Here is a 26,322-nt window from a genome sequence, read left to right as displayed (position 1 = left end):
AGAGCGTTTGCAGAAGCAACTTGAATTCAGATTGACTAAATGAAATTCTGATTACTTAAAATAAAATACTGTGAACAACATATGAAATAATATAGTAGACTAGCGGGAATATTTTTATACGTGAATAATAAAAAGTCATAACTGAAGTTATAGGCGCATGATATAAATATTAAAAATAGAGGATAAAATAATTAAGTACACATAGAGGTTTTGATATATAAGTATACATACGTATCACATTTCCCCCACGACAGAAAAAAATTTAATGTATTTACAACTTTTAGGGTCAAACACAATCTATGGAAATGAAAAGAAACTTAACACAACATAAGGTAAACTGCAAAGATGCCACAAATGTTATTTTGAAGAAATGAAAAGATTGATCATTAAGTATATGCGAAGCATGTGTGCTTGAGAAAAGGTTAACTGCACATGTGTCTAGTATGTAATACTTTTATAATATTACCACTTGACAATAAGAGACAGCACATACAATACGAAAGTGTGATTGAAATTGAGATTCGGAAGGCGAATACGCTTTAAAATTTATAACATGCAAAGTGAAAACATTGAAATGAAAAAATAACAGACACACACAACAAGAGTTGGATTCGCGGAGCGAATACATGAATGAATTAAAATTAATACATTGAACAGCAATCGATGAAAATTAACATTAATGTATCCATTTAAGACTGGATTCGTAAAGCGGAAACATGAACGAAATAAATAAATGTAGTTTATATGAGTTTACGTAGTTTTAACAGTTTTGTTCAAATTTCATTTTCTGCATCCCACACAGAAAGTTCCCGTTCTTGTTCATATTCATAATATCGAACTGTTGAATCTGGTGGAGACGCTTGGCCAATTTGGATATCAGGTCGTGGTGGGGAGGGAATTCTTGATTGTTCCGCATTTTGAATCAGTGTGACTACTGTATTTTCGTTTGTTGAGCCCTTCTTTTCTTTTTTCGATTTTCGCTTTTTCGATTTATTCGAGCTGGATGAGGCCAACGAACTGGTTGGAGATATGTCTGCATCTGCAAATCCGTAAAATTGGGGCCGTTTGCGTTTTCGAGCTGCTTGTTGTTCTTGTGAGGCGGAGGATGTTACTGGATCTTGCGATGAGGACATTGGTGGGGTGGGTACTATCGATATCAGCGGTTGTTCCGAAGCTGTTGCATTGTCATTTTCATTTGACGCAACCGTGTAACGACTTCGTTTGGGCTGTGGCTTAGCGGGTTTACTGACTGTGAGGGCTCGAGAGACATTTGAGTTCACAGATGAAACAACGGAAGTAGTATCACGATGGCGATGGCCAATCCTGATTTCTCCCCTCTTTTGTCGCTTGACATCATTACTATCCTTGGCAATCTTTGTCTCCGTTGTTTGTTCATAAGGTGCAGGACGTCTTTGTGCGTATGCCCAGAGATTAGTAGACCTTTCTGCTTTGGTGCCGAACTTTGCCAGATCGCTATCTCTTTTTTTCACTGGAGATCGTCCAGGCTCATTGATTATGGTTGTTGTAGGGGAAGATTTTGTGACAAAGGATCCTGGTTTGAGAACCTCATATAGTCCGGCAAGCTGTCTTTTGGCCCTCTTTTTGTTAGGTAGTTTCCGCGCTAGCTTTACATTTAAGGGTTTCTCTGTTCTGTGAATGGGGTTCGTGATTTTTGGATGAATAAGGAACCGCGATTCCTTATTGTCCGCATCGCGATAGCGGAGTCCTGCGTCCTGTTGTGCCTTGTTCATGGATTTTTCAATGTCCAGATCGCTTCTTTCAGGGTTGGTCCATCCGGCGTCATCAAGGTAGTCATCTACAGGAACTGTATCGGCATCGAAATAGTGGTTAATAATTTTTTCATAAGTTAAATTTAAATTAGAAGGAGAAGTGCTAATATTCCTTAAAGGAGTATTTGCCGGACGACCGAAATGGGCTTCAAATGGTGTTATCTTTGTTGTTTTCTGTTTTGTTATACGTAAATCAGAAATGATTTGTTTAATTGCTTTAGATGTTGCGAATGTATCTTTATTTTCAGCTTTCATGCAGGATAACCGTCGTTTTATTGTCTGTATCATTCGCTCCACTAATCCAATAGCTCTATGGTCTCCGACCGGTGCGTCGAGAATGTCAATATTGTTTTAATTACAGTAATTTATAACTTGTTTACCTACTAGACAAGTGGCTTGGTCTAAACGGATTGTTCGTGGAATTCCATGTGTATAGGCGTAATTACGGGGAAATTTTACTACATTTTTCCCATTAGCATTTTCAAAATTTCTAACTGTCGGATACTTCGAATAACGGTCAATGCATGCCAAAAAAAAATGTCTTTATTTTTTTCATTCGTTATCGGACCCCCAAAGTCAATTTGAATTTCTTCATTTGGTTCTTGGCAAGCCTTATGTGGATACCATTTAGATTTTGGTATAATAGGTTTCAAATTATTTCCAATATCAGTACATGGAACGCAATCCGATGCTTTAGCCAAAATTTCTCTATGCATATATGGCCACCATGCATATTGGGATAGAAAAATCATCTCCCAACTACCGGGGTGGGTCATGTGTAGTGATTCCACTACTGCCTCCTTTATTGAATTGGGTATGGCGACGCGTTCGTCGACACACAAGCAACCAGACCGCACATGAAAGTCTTTCCAAAAGGAGTGGATGTATGGGCTGACTTTTTTGCATCGGGCCTCGTCATCTTGTAGAACACAATCTCTAATCTCCTTTAGCACTGCGTCCTTGCTAGTCAAGACTGCTAGAAACGACTTTGTAAAGAGCTGATTTAGGTTGCTCTCAAAAACTTCCTCCCTGGACAGTTCAATATCCTGAGTTTCAGGTGATGATGAGGCCTGGGTATTATGGTTGGGGTTTGCACTAGTAGTTGTTATTGGGGTTGATTGAGTGCGAAATGTTACTCTAGGGGTATGCGGAGGAGTTGTAGGGTTGGTTTGCGATGATCCATTAGCTGACATTGTTATGTGATTTATTTTATTTTCTAGTTTTGCGGTTAAATTACAATTGAAATATTTAGACTGGATTTGCGATGCGGGTGCAGTATTGTTTTGAAGCAAGTTATTTGAGGCATTTGAGTTATGCGGGTTAATTTTAGCAGGTTTGCAAGAGTGGACGCGCGTCTGGTTGACTTGTAACTTGTTTTTGCTGTTTATGGGCCGCTTATGGAAAGGAATTTTATTTGAATGACTAAATAAAGATGTAATTGCGTCGCGAATGCGGGAAATTGTTGCTACCATGAATTCCTAATCATATTGGGTGACGCTTTTTGCTTTCTGGTTCGGTTGGCGCGAAATATAATCAACTAAACCCATTCGGGTACCAGGAATATGCTCTATGATAAAATCAAATGGTAACAAACGATCAATCCAACGTGTTAATCTGCTATTATAAGATTTATTGGAACGGTGAGATTTTAAAACTGAAAGAAGTGCTCTGTGATCTGTCAAAACCGTAAAAGTCTTTCCCAATAAATAATATTTAAAATATTCGATAGCCCAAACTACCCCAAGCAATTCTAATTCGTTTATACTATAGCGTTCTTCGTTGCTATTAAGAAAGCGAGATGCAAAAGCAACTGTTTTCCACCCTTCACAATCTAGTTGTTCGAGTGCAGCGCCTAAACTTTGGCGAGAGGCATCGCATTTGATGCGTGTTTCCAGTGTTGGATTAAAATGGGTATTTTCTGTAGCATTTGCAATAACAGTTTTAATGTGTTCGAAATGTGTTTGATGATATTCGGTCCAAAGAAATTTTTCATTTTTCTTTAACAAAGGCCGAAGAGGATGACATATCTTGGAAAGATTAGGAATAAACTTGCTTAAATGATGAACACTACCTAGGAATGAACGCAATTGTTTCAATGTCTTAGGAGCTTTGATTTCAGCAATTGCTGCTGTTTTAGATTCTATGGGTTTAACACCACTTTGCGAAAATGTGAAACCAAGCCAAGTTATCTGGTGTTTTGCAAAATGACATTTGCTTAAATTAATTCTGAGGTTATCGGCCTCGAGTTTCTGCAGGCAAATGTAAACGTATTTGAGGTGCGATTCCTTGGTACCTTTGCTAACCACAATTATATCGTCCAAAAAACAATATGTATGAGACAACCCAACCAGTGTATAATCCATCGCCTTTTGAAACTCTGCCGGCATATCCGTAAGTCCATAAAATCCCGTTTTAAAACGGTACGTACCGGTTGCGTCTCCGCAAATGATATTGAAATTACAATGACGTGCGGTATCCGGATGCAAGTTTAATTGACTATATGCGTATTTTAAGTCAATTGTTGAAAAACAAACATTTTCCCCATGATAAGAGTCATTAATATGTTGTGAAATTGAATCAATAAGACTATCTATATTTGGCATTTGATACTTGTTCTTGTGTATCGCTTTGTTCAGAATTTTCGAATCAAGAGCTAATTTTACAGATTTGTCCTTCTTGACTGTAATTACAATCGGAGAAATAAAGTTTTTATCAGAACTTTCTTGAAATTTTTCAATATGTCCTTGTTCTGTAAGTTTCTTTAGCTCGTCAGATACTTTGTCTAACAGATTTATAGGGACACGGCGACCTTTTTGGTGTAATGGGGTATAGTTTTTAAGAAATTTTGAACGAACTGTATGTACTTTGGACTTACCGATTCTGGAGATTAGAACAGGGAAACCGATTACAATCTGTTTTTTAATTGGACAGTATTCTTGTTCTACCTGATTGATTAGCATTTGATTATTTGATTGTTGAATTGCGAGTCCAAGTGCGGGAAACAAATCTCTACCCAACAGTGAACGATGACCATCCGCCACTACTTGAATTTCAATTGGATTTGCGTGCCAATTGCCGCTTTGAATTGAAGTTTGAATAATGCCTACCGTATGAATAGGCTCGTTCGAAAATGTTTTCAATTGTTTGGGATTCACCCCGCGTATCCACTTCGATTTTGAGTGGTGGGAAATGATTGAAATTGCCAATGATTCGTTTATTATTGTGCATACGCTGCCCGAATCCACCAAAACATTTGTTGATGTATTACCAAATATTACAGGAAGGTGGATTGCTGTCACTGAAGTTGTGAAATCCGTTGATGATACTACAGCTACACAATTATCTTCATCTGATGAGTATTTTGACTCCAAATCAGGGTCACAATCTGCCGAAATTTGATTGACATCCTCAACTTGGTCATCTTTTTCGACATTAATGACTCGTGGCTTAGGTCTTGGGTACGAATGGGATCTTTAGGTTTACGACAAACCTTAGCGAAATGGTTCTCAATACCACAATTATTGCATCTCTTTCCCCGAGCGGGACATTTATTACGGTGTTCAGGAGTCCAACTTGATCCACAACAGATGCGATGCGCATCTGTTGTACTTGATTGACGGTTGAATGTAATTCAGCTTTGAGATGATTGAGGGTACCCATTTCAATATTGATTGCTATTGCTAATGCTCTATCAGGGTCTACTGTTTCTTTTAGAAGCTCTTTTTGGATGTCTTCGTTCTGCATGTTTGCGATAAAAACGTCTCTGATGATAGTATCTTCTTTTTCTCCTAGATCACAATTTTCCGAAAGTTCTTTGAGATGTCCACAGAATTTCCCAATTGGTTCTCCCTTTTGTTGTTTTCGTGTAAGAAAAAGATACCGATCAAAAGTTATATTATGAATCCGAATGAAGGTTGTATTCAAAACATCCCAAAGATTTTTGGTTGAGATTGCTTCGAGATTGATAGTCAATTTTTTCGAATTGAAGACGCGCCGCCCTTCCATTCCCAAACTCAGGTACATCAATGAAGAGGCTTTCCGATCACATAGTTTCCACGGTTTGTCTCCGCATAAGATGCCGACCGCTTCAATGCGTTGACACTGATTTTTCCACGCTGTTTTCGCCTGTTCATTGCGGGTACGTCGATATCGTTCCGATTGTGCTGTCGGGTTGTTAACTGCGTCTTCATAAGCTGGTTCGGGAGACGAGATAACATTTACTGGAGGGTCAGCTAGGAGAAGGTCCACTTCAATTCCTTCACGAGCATGGGGGAAATGTGATACGAGTGTATACTTATATATCGAAACCTCTATGTGTACTTAACTATTTTATCCTCTATTTTTAATATTTATATCATGCGCCTATAACTTGAGTTATGACTTTTTATTATTCACGTATAAAAATATAAAAACACACTTATTTAAGGATTCGCTCTGAGATTCCTGTTACACTTTTGAGATAGTGTATTTGCGACACAAATCCAAGTCTGTTTGCAAAGCTTAAGTATAACAGCCATGAATTAAAATTAATACAGATTTTAACAGAATTTTGATCACGAAAAATTTTGGATCCTACCAAAAAAAGAAGAGGTCTCAAATAGGTTTCATTTTTACCATATATGGTCATCAATGGCACCATTAACCTTAACAGTCTTGGATATGGTTGCCAAGAAACCATAGACTTGATTTTTTTTCAAGGCCATTTGATCTCTTTTTGGTATATGCAACAGCCAAATGGGATAACTTAGTGATCTCTGAGCCCCTGTTTCAAACGTATGTATTGTCAAGTATATGGTTGCCAATTTGTGAAAAAGTTTCACAAAACACCATTTTATAACAATTTGAGTATTTTCCCAGTGACACGAAACGTGATAAAGCTTGCCAGGACATGCAAGATCTGGACAGTCTGGAAAAAACATTAATTATCTTGCCAAGATCTCGATAGACCAAAAATTCTTGGCATATCTTGGACAGATCTTGTCAAAATCTTATTGAGGGATTTCCAAAAATTTTTCAAGAAAATTGCCAAGATCATGGTAGAACTTGGAAATAAAAATTTGGTTAAATTAGGCATCATGATCTAAAAAAAAGATTAGCTGAAAACTGATGTTTGAAAAAACCAAAAAAATTGGGGGTTAAGTGGATCAAATGAAACTTTTCTCGGTTTCACACATAAAACTGTCTATAACACATGCACAGCTGGTGAATAGACTCCAAATTACAAGCCCATATTTAATCAAAAAATAAAGAGAAGATTAATCATTTGATTTAAGGCCGGTTCAATTAATTCTGTTCTCGTTTCCGTCGAAAAATAATTTTTGATGTTTTGGCTGCTTTGAAATTTCATCAAAGATTTTCTTCGCTTATATTCTTCTCTTTATTTAAATTGTAACAGAGATTGGGGACTTTCTAGGCTGGTTTTTTTAGGTTGCTAATATGTGTTAGGGTTCCATTGAAACTTCAATACTTGATATGTCTGCCATGTTATATTTAACTTTTCTTTAAAATCATGTCAAGATCTTGTTTCTTGACACACATGCAAAGATCTTGCAAGTCCGTACAAAGCTTGATATTATCTTGCCATGTAACATGGCAAGGTCTTGGCAAGATTTTTCATCTTTTAAATTGTTTCTTATCAAGGTTATCATGTTTCGGATCACTGGGTTGTATGATTGAGCTATCAACCAATTCTTATTGCTACAATCCGTGTATCGGACTGAGTTTCATCCACTCCAAAAAACCTGCTCTAAAATTACTCATCTAATTGAATAAACAATTTTGCTTATCGCAAACCAAGCAATGTCTCTAAAAACATTGTTTCAAATTGATTGCTTTCAAAAACAGCTCAGAAAAGGAAGTAAAAATTTGTTGGTTAAATGCTACGCATCCCTAGAAAACGTTATATTAACCAGAAGTTAGTTGTTATATTAAAGTGATACTTCAGTTTGCCATGCGGAGCAAATCGATTCTGACGGGGATAATAAAAAATACGAAATTATATCACTGTTTTGGTTTTTGTTTCAATTTTTTGGTCCCCAATCACTGGGTTTTTGGGATATTTTCATATATTTATAAAAATCAATTTTTGAGCCACTTGGCATAAGATTTTAGAAAAGCGGGAAAGTTGGGGTACGTGAACTAATTGTTCACTACTCTATGTCATGATAAAAAAAATTGGTCCTTCTAGGAAAGAAATTTTTCAATTTTTGGTCCTTCTGGTAAAGAACAAAAACGTATACAGTCCGCTAATGAAAGTTTTGCTCTGTTTTGATTCGCGGCCCTGAAAAAAGAAATGATTGTAGTTTTCTGTATTCTGCCTCATTCAATGACTGACTGACTAATCACCAGAAAGTTGTTGACCACCAGTCTGCAATCAGAAATCACAACAAAAAATTAAAATCAAATTAGGGTTTTCTCCTCAAAAATATATATACATAAAACTAGAAAAAGGTAGTTCAAAATTGATATTGAAAAGCTTTCTTTTCACCAAGTTAAAAAAATTATACAAAAAACTAGAAAACAGTAATTCATAATTGTGATTGAAAAGTTTTTTTTAACAAGCGTATAATTGAGAAGCAAATTTTTGTCTTGTGTATTGCAGCGAGACACTTCCGAAGTGGTTCCGAAGATTATTCAGGCATATATTTTTTGCCCAAATGACACTGGGTCCAATGATTCTACACTCCCAGTCTATCAGACTGTTCAACTCAATTCTGGTTGAGAGGGGGAGCCAGAAACAGTACCAGAATGTCTTCCATATCTCAAATACATTTCCATCTATCGCTACTGCAGGTAATTCAAAATCAACACCCCTGTCGAAATTACCCCCTGATTACCCCCAAACTGATGTAAGAGTTGGGAGGTAATTGTCTATGGAGGGGTAAGACTATGCAAGTTTATGGGGGTAATGGGGGTTGTCGGCGGATTTTTTAGACTTTACCCCCCCCCCAATTATCCCCCCCCCTCAAAACAAGATGTAAGATTAGGGGGTAAATTTAGGGGGGTAAAATGATGTAAGCTTAGGACGGGGGTAATGGGGGGGGGGATTTTAATCCAAACCCCCCCCCCCCCCAAAAGAGATATAAGATTAGGGTGGTAATGGGGGTAATGGGGGGAGGGGTTTATATTTTACCTCCCAAAAAGATGTAAGATTAGGGGGTAAATTTAGAGGGTACAACGATGTAAGATTAGCGGGTAACGGGTAGTATGGGGGATTGTTAGATTTTTACACCTCCAAAAATTAACCGTCAAAAAGATGTAATATTAGGGGGTAATTCTAGAGGGTAAAACGCTGTCAGATAAAGGGCCAATGACGAGTAAGGGGGAATTGTTGGACTTTACCCCCAAAACTATCCCCCAAAAAGATGTAAGATTAAAAGGTAATTTTAGGGGGCAAAAAGCGGTAAGATTATGTGGTTGCGGGGGTAAGGGGGGAAATTTTAGATTTTAACCCCCGAAAAATACCCTACAAAACGATGTATGCTTTGGGGGTTAATTATTAAGGGATATTACGATGTAGGATTAGGGGGAAAATAGAGGGTACTGGGCGGTAATGAGAGTAGTGGCTGGAATTTTCAGATTTTACTCCCCAAAAATTGCGCCCCCCAAACAAAAATGATGTAAGATTAGGGGGGTAATGGAAAATTTTTTAGATTTTACCTCCAAAAAATTACCCTCCAGAAAGATGTAAGATCAGGGGGTAATTTTAGGAGGGCAAAAAGAGGTAGATTAGGTGGTAGTGCGAGTAATGGAAGGAATTTTTAGATTTTTATCCCCAACATTTACCCCTCAAAATGATGCAAGATTGGTGGGTAGTTCTGGGGCGTAAAACAATGCAATAACAGGGGGTAATTGGGCGTATTGTGGGGTAATTTTGAAAAATTATATTTTACCCCCCAAAAAAATTACCCCCCCCCCCCAAAAAAAAAGTAAGATAAGAGGGTAATTTTTTTTTTGGGGGGGGGGGGGTAAAACGAAGTAAGATTAGGCTGTAATTGGGAGTTTTAACCCACAAAAAATTACCTCACAAAGGAATGTAAAAATGGAGGGTAACTTTGAGGCGTAAAACGATATAATATAAGGGTTTAATGGGGTTTAAAACGATATAATATAAGGGTTTAATGGGGAATTTTATCCTTCAAAATTACAGTCCTAGAAGATGTAAGATTAGGGGGTATCTATAGGGGGGTAAAACAATGTGAGAAAAGGGAAAAAATGAGGAGTGAGGGAAATATTTTAGACTTTACCCGACAAAATTACCCCCCCCCCCCCCCCTAACTACTCTTGCATCGTTTTACCTCCCATTACCCCTACTCTTGCATCATTTAACCCCCCAAAATTATCCCTACTCTTACACCATTTTACCCCCCATTACCCCCATTCTTGCGTCGAATTACCCCCCCCCCCCCTTACCCCCACTCTTGCATCGAATTACCCCCATTACCCCCAAAATGACCTAAGAGTTTTGAGGGGAATTGGCTAAAGTTCCCTCGATTACCCCCCTAATCTTACATCTTTTTGGTGTAGAAATTCGACACGGGCAACTTTTCCGTTATTGCCCCCTCCCCAACACAAACACACTCACACACACAGAGAGAATTTTACATCTATAAACTCATTAAGACCTCAAATCATCTTAACCAAAAATTGTTTCCTTTCTTTACCTTTAGTCGACGCGTCGGGCGCATTGCCCTCACAGCTAAAAAAAGAAAAATATCAGCTGAAATAAAATGATGTCGAAATAACGATTATTGATAAATTAACTCAAAAGTTATAAAAACTCGTGCATCATTTTTTGTTCAAACTTGAGCAAAATTACCTATAAAAATTGTGTCATCAAGTTTTCTGATATATTATTTCTAAATGAAAATATATTTTAAAAAAGCAAATCCTGCACTAAAACAAAGAGCTTAAAATTAAGTAAAATCATCAAAAAGCGAAGCGTTCTTTACAGTGGCATAGTAGCATTGTATATGTACAAAATTAGAAAAACTTTAAAAACTTGGCTTCGACACAAGTTTTTTTTACTGAAAGATCGTAATTATTTTTCAGGTTATCCCTTGTTCCAAATCCGGGAGGTTCCGGACAAACTCACAGTTACCGGGTTGCTTCCTGGTGAACAAATAAACACTTCACGAATGAGCAAAGATCTCACAGAATTCATACAAAAAAGCAACAAGGAGATACTATACGTAGCACTCGGAACCTACGCTTCATTTTCAGACGACCAGTTTCGATTGATGAAACGCGTGTTTATGGAACAGGAACATTTCAATGTAGTTTGGGCTCACTCGGGCTATGATGAGGCGAAACATGGTGAAATTGGCAGCGGTGAAAGAATATTAATTAGGAAAAAACAACCGCAGAAAGAGATTTTGAGTATGGATAAAGTGTAAGTTTGGATCTATTCTGTTTTGCCCCCCCCCCCAGCTTAGTGAGCATAAACTTTTTATGACCCCCAGGCGCACGTGCTATTTTCTTACATAGTAACGTGCTATATAACAACATATAATTTGTAACTGGGGGTCATAAAAAACACTGGGGGGGGGGGGGACAGAATAGATCCGTAAGTTCTTATTGGATCTACATTCAAAAATTTAACAATTTAACCCAGGTCGAGGTCAAAATTGTCAATTTTCAGACACCTCCAGGTCAAAAAGTCAAAAAGTATCATCAGACATCCGTGCCATACAGACTCGAAATCAGACTTCTGTTATCTCTCATTTCTAGTCCATTCCGCCAGTGTCATTTTGAACGCACCCCAGGTTCCAGTGGCTTTTATGACGTTCTGATAATTTTTATGTGGACTCTTTTCCTGATTCTGGTATAGCATCTTATAGCTCCCCCCATTTAATTGTGACCATTCTATGATGTCAGTGACCAAATAAATCATAAAATAGCTGGCAAAAACACCATATAAGTAATTTTACAAAATTGGCTATGTAACCGAAAGGCTAAATTTTAAAGTTTACTTGCCATCATTATAATCAGAATTATATATTGACATAATCAAAACTATACCTGAGTCGACTAATTAAGTTCTGATTATTGATTATAATACTACATATTAAGCTGTTCGTTCCTATGTATAAAAGTAGGAACCGAATGATCCTAGTTGCCTGTCTATTGGTATATTTTCATGCTGATATTGCACGAATTCTGTTGAAAACTTTTTCGAAAAGTAATTTTTCTCTTTCGCTCTTACATTGAAAGGTTACTAATTACACTTTTGGATATTCTTCAAAATCAACTATTCTTTTCTCTGTTTAGCATGGTTTTGTGTTCCAATTGTTTTTGCCGTTTGTTCTGTTGAAAATTCAGACCTTTTTCACAGTTTTCAAAGGTTTATGATGTACTCCAATGACTCAAGTTCGTCTGAGGTTTCATAAGGCTAATTTTCGACGCTGCATATTCTTTACTCACAAAGTTTTTTCAAGAAAACTCAGAATGAAGGATTAGAAAGGACTAATGATTTGAAAACACGCAGCCTTATTTCTAAACTGATAAGCTTCTTTACCAGCGAGCGAATAGCAGACACTATCTTCCTTTAAACGACGTTTAGATGTACTTAAAATGGCAGTTTTGTGTCACGGTGTTTTCCTATATAACGACAACTCTCAGCAAATTGCGAAAGCTTCCAAAAGGTTTAAGTGGTACTGCTAATTACGAAATAATCACTATAAGGCAAGGCACATTGATTTATTGTTTTCGGATAGTTTTTACTGAAGGTTTGATTTAGCCATTCCCGCAAAAAAAGCAGGAAGAAACGTTTGAGGGTCTTATTACAACAATATTCCGAACGATTACGTAGTTAATAATCATATCAATTTGTATATGTTTTTAGGTTTCAGATAGAGTGAAACAAATTTCTCCAATGTCATTTTTTCATTCGAAATTAGCCAAATATTCAAATATTGAGGTAGTTTTTTTATTCAAAAACATGAAAAGCAGATAACGTTTATTGATTAGACGAAAATTTAAATGGTTAACTCATCACGTCCACTGTGGCTTATAAAACTAAACAGAATTGACTATGGAGACCATACCCTCTTTCTCTAAACAAAATTTAATGGTGTTTGATTACGGCTACTGGGAGTCTATTAAAAACAGTTCTGAATTTCCGTAACTTCATATTTTCTTGTTAATTAGACTTTTTTGAATTTTTCAGATTAAGTGTTTGTCAACGAATGGCGAACAATGAGCTTTTTAAGGAGGTAAGGAAAAGGCGGGTTGCTAATTGAATTGTTAGCTGTGACAGAAGTTTGCTCTCTAAGAGCCAATAGAAAAACGTTAGCGCGGCTGACGAGACAGATTGCTCAGCTTGATTGATTCGTTGGGTCTATTTGAAACAACAAAAAGAAGTAGCTTTTGGCATAATATAAAAACCTGTAACTGAAGTTATATAATTTCAATTTTTCATTGACTTTTTTGAAAATTGAACTTCTTTGTTGCTCGTATTGAACGTCTTTGTTGCTCTTAATTGCCAGAGTCTTGATTATTCAAAGTTATCCGTGGAAACTTTTGTTTGTTTCGGATTGAAATAAATTTTTTTGCCTTTTGAAACACCAAATTTAAAATTAAAAGACTGTTACAGCTTTATTGAGTCAACAGAAATATTTTTTTCATATTTTTTCTAACATTTGTCCTTATTGTTTAAAAGATGGGGTTTCTGCTCTCAAATGTGAGTTAAAAAAGTTTTGTTTTTTTAAAAAATTTTAATATGTTTTGGATTTTTTGCGTTCTGGCATTTGTTTACCTTTGTCACTGTTTTTTCTGAAAGTGCTTTATTAAACGTTTGGTTCCCTCAGTAATTTACCGTCTGTAGTCGTTAAAAAGATGAAAAGCCCATGCTTAAGCTACGACTAGCTTTTCGGACGCTTATGTAGCGAGATTACTGCATATCCGACGGCTGGCTTGCAAAATGGTGCGTAATCTTACAAGATTCCTGCAAAATGCTGTCAAGATCTTGCAAGATATGCGTCGGTAAAAGACTAGGGAATGGTTGTCTTTTCGCTGGGCAGCAGTTTTCAATTTCATTTCAAATAAGAATTCTATTTTTAGGACGACGTTTCTTACACACGGCGGGGGAAGTTCCCTGCGTGAAGGCCTGAACAACCTCAAAGTGTTCATATCTTGTCCTCAAGTCAGTGACAACTTCGACTCAGCCATCGCCATTGAAAAATTCAACCTCGGACCTGTGATATCGAAAACACCTTCAGAATTTGAACTCAAAACTGCAATTAGTGACGTTCACAAAAACATGAAGATTTACCAAAATAATGTTCAAAATATTGTGACAGAATTAAGTACTGGAGCGGTGGCAAAACTGGAAAAATTTGTGGACGAGTTAGTCGCTGAAAAACGGACTGTTCAATTTGATTACAGAACAACAATGCCTATGAGTTATGGCAAAGCGTTCACGATTATGGGAACGGTGATGATTTGTGTGACGTCACCCGTTTGGTTTAGCGTTCTCATAATATGCAAACTGTGTCGAAAAAGTAAAAGCAAAAAACTGAATTCTAGAGCGGAAAAAGAAGACTAAATTTTCCCATTCATTTTACTCATTTTACAATTCTTTTTTTTTATTTTACAGTTAATAACAGCTAATATAAGAATCATTGCCAAATAATTCACTCCCTTTTAAATGAAAGTATTTGAACCTCATTGTTCCTACCAACTTTAGTGGGGGGACTATATACTCAAACGAGTTCTTTTTGTTCAATCAATTTTGGCCGATCTATATATACATCAGAGAGGGTTGTGAGTGGTATCATTAGAAAGCCAGTCCAGCCTAGAATATATAACTAAAAAGACTTTTGGTTTTCATTTTTCCCCAGATTTATCGAGGTTTAAATTTTTGTGATCATTTGACTGATTTTCGTTCTTATTGTTCACACTTTTCGTAGTTTTACACAATTTTGTTGCCAATTTTTGCCAGTGTATAAAAATTGGTAACGAAAGCTTGTTGGTTCTATCTCTATAAACCAAAAATTGTTGTTGAACTGGATTTTTAGTCAAAAGCTAATGGTCGCTTTTAAAAATACATATTTTCAAAATAAACAATGAATTATTGAGCTTTGTGACTTTTTTCTCTTCTTTAGGCCCTCGGATAGCTTAGACTTTGCAAAGACATGTCATATCGTTTTGTCTGAAGAAATAGAATTAGGTATTTAATGCAGTTTTACTTTTTAAGTAATGGTTTTTATGTTCCGATACCCTGATTTTTCACGCAAAAAATTTGATTTGGAGTTTTTCCCATCAATGAGAACCTTTCTCATCTCTTTTAACATTATTTACAGGTCAGATATCAAATTATTGGCATTCAAGAAGAAGGCACATTCGAATATATCACCTTTTCAGTTATTAGAATATGGTTTCAACTGATTCGAAGCCGTCTTCTAGAAGAACTCAATAGAATTTTTGTCGTTATTTGTCGTTTTTCTGTAGTCGTTTTTTAATATTCAGAATAATTGACAGCTTTAGCGGTTTCCTCTTGTTCAACAAAGGAACCTACGTACTGAATTCAGTTAACAGCTAAACTTTCTCATGTATTTCGAAATCAAAACTTTTGAAAAAAAAGTGTAGACGCTGTTCTTTTTTGATTACTTCTTACATAGTAACAATAATTAACGGAAGCACATCAGGCTATCGGCTATGGATAAAAACCCAATTTAACATATCGAAAGTTTCTAGTGCATCACAAGTTGCTTTAACGGCCTCGATACAGGTTTTTCGCAATGTTGAGGCTGAGCTTACTAACTCAACAACCAAACTGAAAAACTGAATACCGCTTCAAGGTCATTTCAAGCATTAAAGCTAGCATAGCATGACAAGCGAAATTTAATGCTACAATCTATTGAAGCCATTTGGATTTGTTCACTTTCTTCAATATTTATATTTAGCAGTCATTATTAGTACGCGATCGTCATACATGAAGTGAAACAAACTTGAACTATCTCAACCACCAGCAAAATATTACTACGACTTAACAGTATTGCATCAGATTCTTTGCGATTGGATTGCGAACCAACCTGTTATTGATACAGAATATTCGAAAAAACTTCTACATGGTTAACAAACTTGCCATGACATCAAATTTACACTGAAAAAGTGACGTTATGGAAAAGTGTTCACATTATACTATTATTTTGTTATTCTAAGAGAAACAAGTTAGTTCTACAGCAAAGCTGAGCAATTAGTTATCAGGCGTAATAGAGCAACAAGTAATGCAACGGCATTCTACAGTATAGCGGATAATACAGTTCACAAAAGTTAACTGCAAAAATACAGTATCCGGACAGATTTGAAACCGCTGAAACGAACTGGGCGGTGTAAAGTTTTCCTTGAATTTGATAGGAGAGCAGCCGTTACATTTGGTCCGCCGACCCGGACAGTGGAAGGCAAACTGCTGTCCAATCTGATGAAGAGAGTACCGAAGGCACCCCCCAAAGAGAATCAAACAAATCAACAGCAACAGGTCAGTGAGACAGAGCGAAAGGTGCGAGTGCAATTCACAAAAAGCGTTGAAGAGCAAACCTCGCTCAAAAGGAGTAAGCAAAGCAAAAGCAAACAGCAACCAGGCAATCCAAGCACAACCCACAGAGAGGAGCTTCAATCAGCAGCCCTAAGGTACGACAAGAAGTTCCATGAGTTAGTGGAATAAGTTAACACTAAAAGAAGGCTTGGCTACAAAATAATTGAAGATTCAGATCGACCCAACAAACTAAGGGTCCTCTATCAACAGACTGTTCAACTCTTAGAGGAAGAAATACCCAAGCAGCTGCAGCGTCGAAATAAGCTTGTGCCCTACCACGCGAACTTCGTTGAACAGCATCTGAAAGAAGCAAGGAAGTGCAAAGCAAATTTGGACTATCATTGGCTTGCATTTATAAGCAAAGGCACGCAAACAGCAATGAATGCAGAACAAAGCAACACATCCCAATCAGTGAACGACAGCGAGGGCAACAACAACTACACAACGGACAACCCAGTTGCTCAAAAAGTACAAAATGGAGCAACAGCAAGCGGCCAAGAGACGGAGAATGTTTCGGAAACGTCTTCAGCAAAGCAAAGGCGTGAGGAAAGGATGAAAAATTTGGATATAGAATTCGAAACCAAGATAAGACTGGAGCAGGCACGGTTCGAGCGGAGGAAGCTAGAGCTGGAAATGCAAATGAAGGAACTGGAAACCAAGCATCAATTACTGGAGGAAGAGCGTGAGCTAGAGCGCAAAGTGACGAGAACAGCATTAGAGAATGATGATGTTCGTTCCCAATCAACAAGTCCCCGAAACAAATCACCCTTCAATTGGACCCCAAAGAAGAGAGATGTCTCAGACTGGGCCAGTAGAATCGACAACGTTCTAACATCAGATGGATCAACAGCTCGCCTTGAAGTAACCCCTGAAGTGAACAGACCAGGTCATTTCTCACGATATCGCAATTCACGAGAACGATCCTCAAGTGTTGAAGACCGGTACGTTTCCCCTAGAGTTGGTCTACTACGATACATCACTGGGTACGCAGGTAGCAATAGCCTACCAAAGCTGAAGTTGAACAACTTCGATGGAAACCCCCTCGAGTGGCCGGAGTGGTCTAGTATGTTCATTGCTACAGTGGATCAACGCCCAATACCAGACTCAGAGAAAATGAGCCATCTAAAGACTCTACTGACAGGCAAGGCAAGGTCAGCAATCTCTGGAATGGGCTACTCTGGACACTTCTATGGTGCTGCATGGGGCATTCTGGAGAGGAAGTTTGGAAGGCCTCATGTGATCATTGATGCACAACTGGAGAGTCCTCGCAAAGCAAGTCAGGTCAAACCTCACGACTCAACAGGTCTGATCAGTTTCTCAGTTATTGTTTCGAACTTTTTGAATGTGCTCAAAGAGTACAAGAAAATTGGTGATCTGCAATCAAGCTCGACATTGTATATGGCAGTAGATAAACTACCTCAAGTTCTCAAAGAGAAGTGGTGGTCCTATGTTGATGATAAAGATGAAGATTGGCCCGATCTGATAATGTTTGAATGGCTATCTAGGATGGCTTTTGTGCATGAAAGGTTTTCAGCTTTCAAGGGAGAGCGAAGAGAAGAAGACCGAAGAAGCACAAATAGAGACAAACGGTTCTCGAAAACATCGAACTTCAGTGCAAGTTCGAACGTAAAGGAAACGAAGCAAAAGCAAAGCGACCAATGACCGCTAGCTGATGGCACTCATAAAGTTTGGAACTGTCCACTATTCAAGAACATGAGTGTCAATGATCGCTATGCAGCAGTGAGGAAGCAACGCTTATGTTACGGATGTCTAGGCAAAGGACATGCAATCAAAGATTGTAAAGTCAATGGGTCCGGTATCAATAGATGCAATAAGAAGCACAAGCGAGTGCCACACTCAGAAAACCAAATGGACGAGGGCAATCACGCAGTCAACGTAAGCGCAGCAACAATCAACCAGAGTAAAGAAAATACAAGCTTTCTTCAGAGAGTTCCTGTCTCAATACAGAGCGGTGGCAACAGGCAGAACACATATGCTTTCCTCGATAGTGGATCAACGGTTTCATTCATCAATCAAAGTGTGCAAGAGAAGTTACGAGCCCAAGGCACCGATGTGACGCTCAACATAGCTGGCATACACGGAACAAAGGATCTGAAGACGGAAAAGGTTCCTCTCAAAATAAAGGGACTACATTCCAAGGTGCATTCAATCGAAGCGTTTGCACACCCGTCAATCTCCTTGGGAAACACTAACTACAACTCCAACAAGCTGAAGCAAAGCTTCAATCACTTGAGTGTTCTACCCAACAAAACTTGATGGAAGTTGGCATCATCCTTGGTCAAGATGCTTACGAGCTACAACGCCCATTGGACTACAAGATAGGAACACGAAGTGAGCCTTTCACCGTTCTAACAGAGCTAGGAAGGGTAGTCAGTGGACCCATGACGGGCGAAAGAAGACAAAACGTTTGTCATTTTGCCTTCACTAAAGATGTGAAAGTGGCCGAGAATATCCAAACCTGGTGGGACATAGAAACCTATGCTTCCAAAATCAACGTCGTCAGTCAGTAAAAAAAAAGGAACTGCAGGTACAAAAGATGCTAGAGAGTACGACGAAGTTTACAGGCGAGCGGTACGAAGTGGGAATGCTGTGGAGTGAACCAGAGCCAAACCTACCGAACAACTACAGCTCAGCCCTGGGTCAGCTTTACTCACTGGAGCGAAGATTCCAAAGGGACCCAAACCTGAAGAGTTTGTATCAACAGTCAATAGATACAGATGTAGAAAAGGGATTCGTAAAGATTTTGGACGAGTCCAAAGTGATAGGCACTTTCGGGAACGAATGGTATTTGCCACTCCATCCAGTACTAAACCCGAACAAGCCTGGCAAAGTAAGACGTGTTTGAAATGCCGCATCAAAGTACAAAGAAGTATGTCTAAATGACAAGCTACTAGCAGGACCTGATCTGCTACACCGGTTGATTGGAACAATCTTCAGATTCCGTGAAAGACCAATAGCCTTGACAGCTGACATCGAATCGATGTTTTTACAAGTGCAAGTTCCCGATCAGGATAGAAGTTGCTTGACGTTTCTATGGCGTCCAAGGACTAACGAACCTGTTCAGATATACGAATATCAGCGTCATGTATTTGGAGCTAAGAGTTCTCCAACTTGTGCAAACTATGCTCTCAAGCGAGTGGGACTGGACAACGAAGAAGAGTATCCAATTGCAACGAAAGCAATACAAAACAACTTCTACATGGACGATTTCATCAAAGCAGTAGAAACCCCAGAAGAAGCAATTCAACTTTTCAATCAACTACAACCTCTTTTCTCACAACAATGATTTGAATTGAAGAAGTGGATAAGCAACAGCGGTGCAGTTACCGAACCAATCCCAGAGGACTTGAAGTCAATCAGCAAGTGGAACCCAATACGGAGGGATCCTCGGTGCTTGGAATACAATGGACTGTTACTGATGATGGTCTTCAAGTGTGCAGAGGTACGAACAAGGAAGTTGAATCACCTATAACCCAGAGGAAGATTCTATCACTGGTCTCTTCAGTATTCGACCCGATCGGATTGTTTGCTCCGTTCAGTGTTCACATGAGGCGACTTCTGAAAGGCATCTGGACTAAAATTGGACAACATTGGGACAACGAAGTGGAATCTGGTGAGAAAGAAGAATTCCTAAGATGGAAAGAGCAACTTCCAATTATAGCTAAAACAAGTATCGACAGAAGATACTTCAACAGAGAGAGGGACAAGACCGAACTTCATGTGTTTGCTGACACATCTGCGGACACGATGTGTGCAGTGGCCTATCTACGTTCACAACCAAAGAAATACTCAGCTGACTTAGCATTTGTCATTGGAAAATGCAGAGTGTCACCGATGAGGCATCTTTCAATACCGCGATTGGAATTACAAGCGGCAGTCATGGCAGTGAGGTTCAAGGAGCAGATAGTCAAGGAACACGAAATGAAGATAAATAGTTGCAGTTTTTGGTCAGACTCAACTACGGTATTGCAGTGGATACACAGCTCCCATCGCAAGCAACAAATGTTTGTGGCCAATTGAGTGGCTGAGATACTGGATACAACTGATGTTTCACAGTGGAAACATGTGAGCGGTATCAACAACCCAGCGGATATTGGCAACAGGGCAATCAACATCGAGGAACTCAAGAGAAGCGAGTGGCTCAGTGGACCGGCCTGGTTGAAGCGACCAGAAAGTGAGTGGCCAGAGCAAGTAAATCTAATCTTTGCATCAGATGAAGAGAATATACCCTCATCAGTCTTCATGATACAGGCTGAAGAAAAGAAAGCTGTTATTCAGTGGGGACGGTTCAGTAACTTTAACAGACTGTTAAATACAGTGGCATACGTACAGCAAGCATTGAGCAAATACAAGCCAACAACACTTGTAGTCAGCATTGAAGAAAGAGAAAAAGCAAAGGCAACAATCTTCAAGTTACTACAGCGATAACAGTTTGGTGAAGAGGTGAAATCTCTCAAAGCTGAAAAGGAAATTCCAAAAGGCAACAAATTTTCACCCTTCTTAGATGAGGAAGGACTTATTCGAGCCAACGGCAGAATAGGCAAGAGTCAATTGGACTTCAATGCAAAGCATCCAATATTGCTACCTTGGAAACATCATGCGGTTGAATTATTCTTGCGAAACGAGCACAAGGACAATCAACACGAGGTCACTGAGCATGTAAGGAACCTTGTTCAGTAGAAGATGTGGATCCTAGGGATATGGAACGCCTTAAGATCAATCAAGAACAAGTGTGTTACCTGCAGAAAGTGCAGAGCACCAGTAATGGCAGATCTACCCGAAGAGCAGTTAGATGCTTAAACAGCCTTTACAAATGTTGGCTTTGACTACTTTGGCCCTTTCACTGTGAAGATCGGGCGAAGAAATGAAAAACGATGGTGTTGTCTTTTCATTTGTCTAACTATGGGAGCGGTGCATATAGAAGTGGTATCCAAGTTGGACACACATAGTTGTCTCAACGCAATTATGAGATTAATTGCGCGAATAGGCAAACCGTGTACGATCATCAGCGACAATGGGACAAACTTTGTTGGAGCTGAACAAGAATTTGCAGTGTACGTTGCGGCATGGATCAAAGAAGGGATCGAAGAACATCTTATTCAACGAGGAATCAGATGGAAGTTCAATCCACCCGCAGCACCACACTTTGGAGGAGTATGGGAGCGGTTGGTCAGAAGTTGCAAGAAAGCAATGTATACAGTGTTGGGCAACAGATCAGTCACCGAGGACGTTCTTACAACTACGATGTGTGTGGTTGAGCAGACATTGAAAGCAAGACCCCTGACTCCAGTCAGCTCAGATGTTAGCGACTTAGAAGCATTGACCCCCAATCACTTCTTGCTTGGCAACAAGAACGTTTGCTTACCCTATCTACCATGCGCGTAAGAATCTGTCAATCATCGAAAGTTCTTTCGACAAACTCAAGCCTATGCAAATCTCATATTGGACAGATTTCGTAAAGAATATCTGCCAACTCTGAATAATCGGCAAAAATGGCGATCTACGACGAACGAAACCCTTAAAAAAGGCGATCTCGTTTGCTTGATCGAAGACAGTAATAAGCGTGGATATTTAAATCTAGGTCGAGTTACGGAAACCATCGATGGATCTGACGGTTCTGACGGTGTGATTCGATCAGCGATAGTTCGAACAAACGACGGAGTGTACAAGAGACCAGTAGTGAAGCTCGCCCCAGTACTACCTGGAAAAGATGTTTTCGCGATGGAAAACAGTCCGGCGATGTTGAGGCTGAGCTTACTATCTCAACAACCAAACTGAATTGCGCTTCAAGGTCATTTCAAGCATTAAAGCTAGAATAGACTGACAAGCGAAATTTAATGCTACATTCTAATGAAGCCATTTGGATTTGTTCACTTTCTTCAATATTTATATTTAGCAACTATTATTAGTAATTAGTACGCGATCGTCATACATGAAGTGAAACAAACTTGAACTATCTCAACCACCAGCAAAACATTACTACGACTTAACAGTATTGCATCAGATTCTTTGCGATTGGATTGCGAACCAACCTGTTATTGATACAGAATATTCGACAAAACTTCTACATGGTTAACAAACTTCCCATGACATCAAATTTACACTGCAAAAGTGACGTTATGGAAAAGTGTTCACATTTTGTCGACATTTTTATCTACACCCAATCAGAGATGCAACTTTGACATGTACGGCACTATAAATAGAGTTTGAAAAACTACCAAAAATCAGTTGAAACTCGTTAATTTTGTGTTATTAAACTGACATACAATGCGTATTGAAGCACACGTTCTTGAGCGGTAAATTAATTGTTATTGTGTCTTATTTCTGTAGATCATATTAGTGATTGTACAGTTTTAACTTTACTTTGACTTGTTGAAATGAGAATTAACTTTGATATTCTCAAAACTTTCTTTCTGAGGAACAGAATTCCTAAGTAAGAGAAACTATGTGCAAAGCATAAAGTCAGTTTCTCTTACTGGCTTAAACGAAGTCTATTCTAGTTCAACAATGGTGTTATTGAAACCAATAGACAGACTCGCTAACTTTGAAGTTAGAAAACTATTATTATTATCAAATTTGCGACTGGTAAAACCACACTTTTAACAACTGCTAACTGCAGCAGGTTGAAAATTTGCATAGTTATAGTCAAGTTATAGGGCTACAATTTGTAGGAACGGGAATTCCTAAATTCAGTTTATAACTTGAGTTATTAACAAAAAACTCAACAACAATTTGATTGTTTCAATTTGAATTATTTTGTTATTCTAAGAGAAACAAGTTAGTTCTACAGCAAAGCTGAGCAATTAGTTATCAGGCGTAATAGAGCAACAAGTAATGCAACGGCATTCAACAGTATAGCGGATAATACAGTTCACAAAAGTTAACTGAAAAAATACATTATCCGGACAGATTTGAAACCGCTGAAACGAACTGGGCGGTGTAAAGTTTTCCTTGACTTTGATAGGAGAGCAGCCGTTACACGCAAAATGTTAATTTAATTTGTGATTTTCGTCTATGTTAATCGTTTGTTTGTAGTCGAATTTTATAATCACGATAATGCAGTGGCTTTCTCTGGAAAAACCAGGAAAATCATTTACTGATTTCAATTGATATCTAAATTTTTTCATGACTTTATCTACTTGTTGACTAGTCTCATTAACTACAAGTAGCAAATCAGTTTATTTGCTGAAGAAAACAACGCTGAAAAGATTTTTAGTTGGGAAATAAAAGCAACTACCTTTTTATGGATTTCAGTTGCTAGATAATGTTTTTTATGTTTGCGAAATTAATCGTTTTCGAAAAATACAATTGTAATTTTTTTAATTTATCTGTATTTTGTTTTTTATAATACTTGTTACATAGATTCATTATTCAGAGGTCATATAACACATTACTGATATTCAAAGAAGGCGCAGTTGTTTCTGTCTATTGTTTTAACGGCTTCTACGCCGTTTTCTGGCAAAATTTCATGGAATTTTTGTGTCTGAAGTTGTCGTGTAGAATTTTTTTTTGTAGGAGCACGACATATTCTGGATGGCAATAGTTCTCAAAGTTTTGACCGGTATGAATAAACAGAAATCTATTTAAAATTTTGATTGATATCTAATGGTTTTCATTACTTTAAATCAATTGTTTCCGAGAAAACATAAACTTATTTTTTTAAAAACTTTGTCAATTTAATTTTTTGTCTACTTGCTACCGAGTTTCAACAACAACTGATTACATGTTTTTTCTTAGTAAAAACAAACTAGTTTGTTTGAATTAGTTTTTATTTGACATTGTTTTGACTTTTTATTATGTTTTAACTTTTTACTTTTCCCGAAAAATAGACATTGAATATCGTATGCAAATGATTGTTGTTATTGGAGTTCTGGTTTGTCTTGTCTAGTATTCCTATTAATGGCAGGTCTCATTAGCCCGCTAATGTGGCATTATTCACTTTACCAAGTGATTTGAGTTGGAATCAATTCTTTATTCATACACCGTGATTATTTTAGATCAATACGTCAGATTTTTTGAAGGTTTTCTATCTGTTCCTCATATGGACGGCCATTAAACGAAAAGTGGTTAAGCGTTAAAAAGTGGTTGGAAAATGATGTGTGAACGCACATTGCCGAGTATTCTTTCTCTAAAATTATTTAAAAATGAACTCATTGAGAAAGTTTTTTTTTTAATTTGCGGAACAATATGTACTTGATAGTTGCAGTTTTTGGTCAGACTCAACTACGGTATTGCAGTGGATACACAGCTCCCATCGCAAGCAACAAGTGTTTGTGGCCAATCGAGTGGCTGAGATACTGGATACAACTGACGTTTCACAGTGGAAACATGTGAGCGGTATCAACAACCCAGCGGATATTGGCAACAGGGCAATCAACATCGAGGAACTCAAGAGAAGCGAGTGGCTCAGTGGACCGGCCTGGTTGAAGCGACCAGAAAGTGAGTGGCCAGAGCAAGTAAATCTAATCTTTGCATCAGATGAAGAGAATATACCTTCATCAGTCTTCATGATACAGGCTGAAGAAAAGAAAGCTGTTATTCAGTGGGGACGGTTCAGTAACTTTAACAGACTGTTAAATACAGTGGCATACGTACAGCAAGCATTGAGCAAATACAAGCCAACAACACTTGTAGTCAGCATTGAAGAAAGAGAAAAAGCAAAGGCAACAATCTTCAAGTTACTACAGCGATAACAGTTTGGTGAAGAGGTGAAATCTCTCAAAGCTGAAAAGGAAATTCCAAAAGGCAACAAATTTTCACCCTTCTTAGATGAGGAAGGACTTATTCGAGCCAACGGCAGAATAGGCAAGAGTCAATTGGACTTCAATGCAAAGCATCCAATATTGCTACCTTGGAAACATCATGCGGTTGAATTATTCTTGCGAAACGAGCACAAGGACAATCAACACGAGGTCACTGAGCATGTAAGGAACCTTGTTCAGTAGAAGATGTGGATCCTAGGGATATGGAACGCCTTAAGATCAATCAAGAACAAGTGTGTTACCTGCAGAAAGTGCAGAGCACCAGTAATGGCAGATCTACCCGAAGAGCAGTTAGATGCTTCAACAGCCTTTACAAATGTTGGCTTTGACTACTTTGGCGCTTTCACTGTGAAGATCGGGCGAAGAAATGAAAAACGATGGTGTTGTCTTTTCATTTGTCTAACTATGGGAGCGGTGCATATAGAAGTGGTATCCAAGTTGGACACACATAGTTGTCTCAACGCAATTATGAGATTTATTGCGCGAATAGGCAAACCGTGTACGATCATCAGCGACAATGGGACAAACTTTGTTGGAGCTGAACAAGAATTTGCAGTGTACGTTGCGGCATGGATCAAAGAAGGGATCGAAGAACATCTTATTCAACGAGGAATCAGATGGAAGTTCAATCCACCCGCAGCACCACACTTTGGAGGAGTATGGGAGCGGTTGGTCAGAAGTTGCAAGAAAGCAATGTATACAGTGTTGGGCAACAGATCAGTCACCGAGGACGTTCTCATAACTACGATGTGTGTGGTTGAGCAGACACTGAACGCAAGACCCCTGACTCCAGTCAGCTCAGATGTTAGCGACTTAGAAGCATTGACCCCCAATCACTTCTTGCTTGGCAACAAGAACGTTTGCTTACCCTATCTACCATGCGCGTAAGAATCTGTCAATCATCGAAAGCTCTTTCGACAAACTCAAGCCTATGCAAATCTCATATTGGACAGATTTCGTAAAGAATATCTGCCAACTCTGAATAATCGGCAAAAATGGCGATCTACGACGAACGAAACCCTTAAAAAAGGCGATCTCGTTTGCTTGATCGAAGACAGTAATAAGCGTGGATATTTAAATCTAGGTCGAGTTACGGAAACCATCGATGGATCTGACGGTTCTGACGGTGTGATTCGATCAGCGATAGTTCGAACAAACGACGGAGTGTACAAGAGACCAGTAGTGAAGCTCGCCCCAGTACTACCTGGAAAAG

General features: G+C 38.4%; 2 protein-coding genes across 2 annotated transcripts in view; one reads left to right on the top strand and one right to left on the bottom strand.

The window, feature by feature from the left end:
* The window catches only part of LOC142352554 (NDP-glycosyltransferase YjiC-like), a 40,022-nt gene extending 25,566 nt beyond the window's left edge, over positions 1-14,456 (top strand). The window contains exons 4-6 of the mRNA XM_075404869.1: positions 8,392-8,582; positions 10,842-11,181; positions 13,851-14,456. Of these exons, the coding sequence (XP_075260984.1) occupies positions 8,392-8,582; positions 10,842-11,181; positions 13,851-14,334 (1,015 nt within the window). The 3' untranslated portion in view covers positions 14,335-14,456. The remainder of the gene's footprint in view (positions 1-8,391; positions 8,583-10,841; positions 11,182-13,850) is intronic.
* The window catches only part of LOC142343916 (cullin-4A-like), a 414,013-nt gene that overhangs the window by 219,554 nt on the left and 168,137 nt on the right, over positions 1-26,322 (bottom strand). The window lies entirely within an intron of this gene.

The sequence above is a fragment of the Convolutriloba macropyga genome, chromosome 1, assembly GCF_964194025.1.
Source record: "Convolutriloba macropyga chromosome 1, txConMacr16.3, whole genome shotgun sequence".
In the NCBI taxonomy this organism is placed as follows: domain Eukaryota; kingdom Metazoa; phylum Xenacoelomorpha; order Acoela; family Convolutidae; genus Convolutriloba; species Convolutriloba macropyga.
The sequence above is the reverse complement of the archived record's forward strand: the minus strand, read 5'-3'. Positions and strand labels throughout refer to the sequence as shown.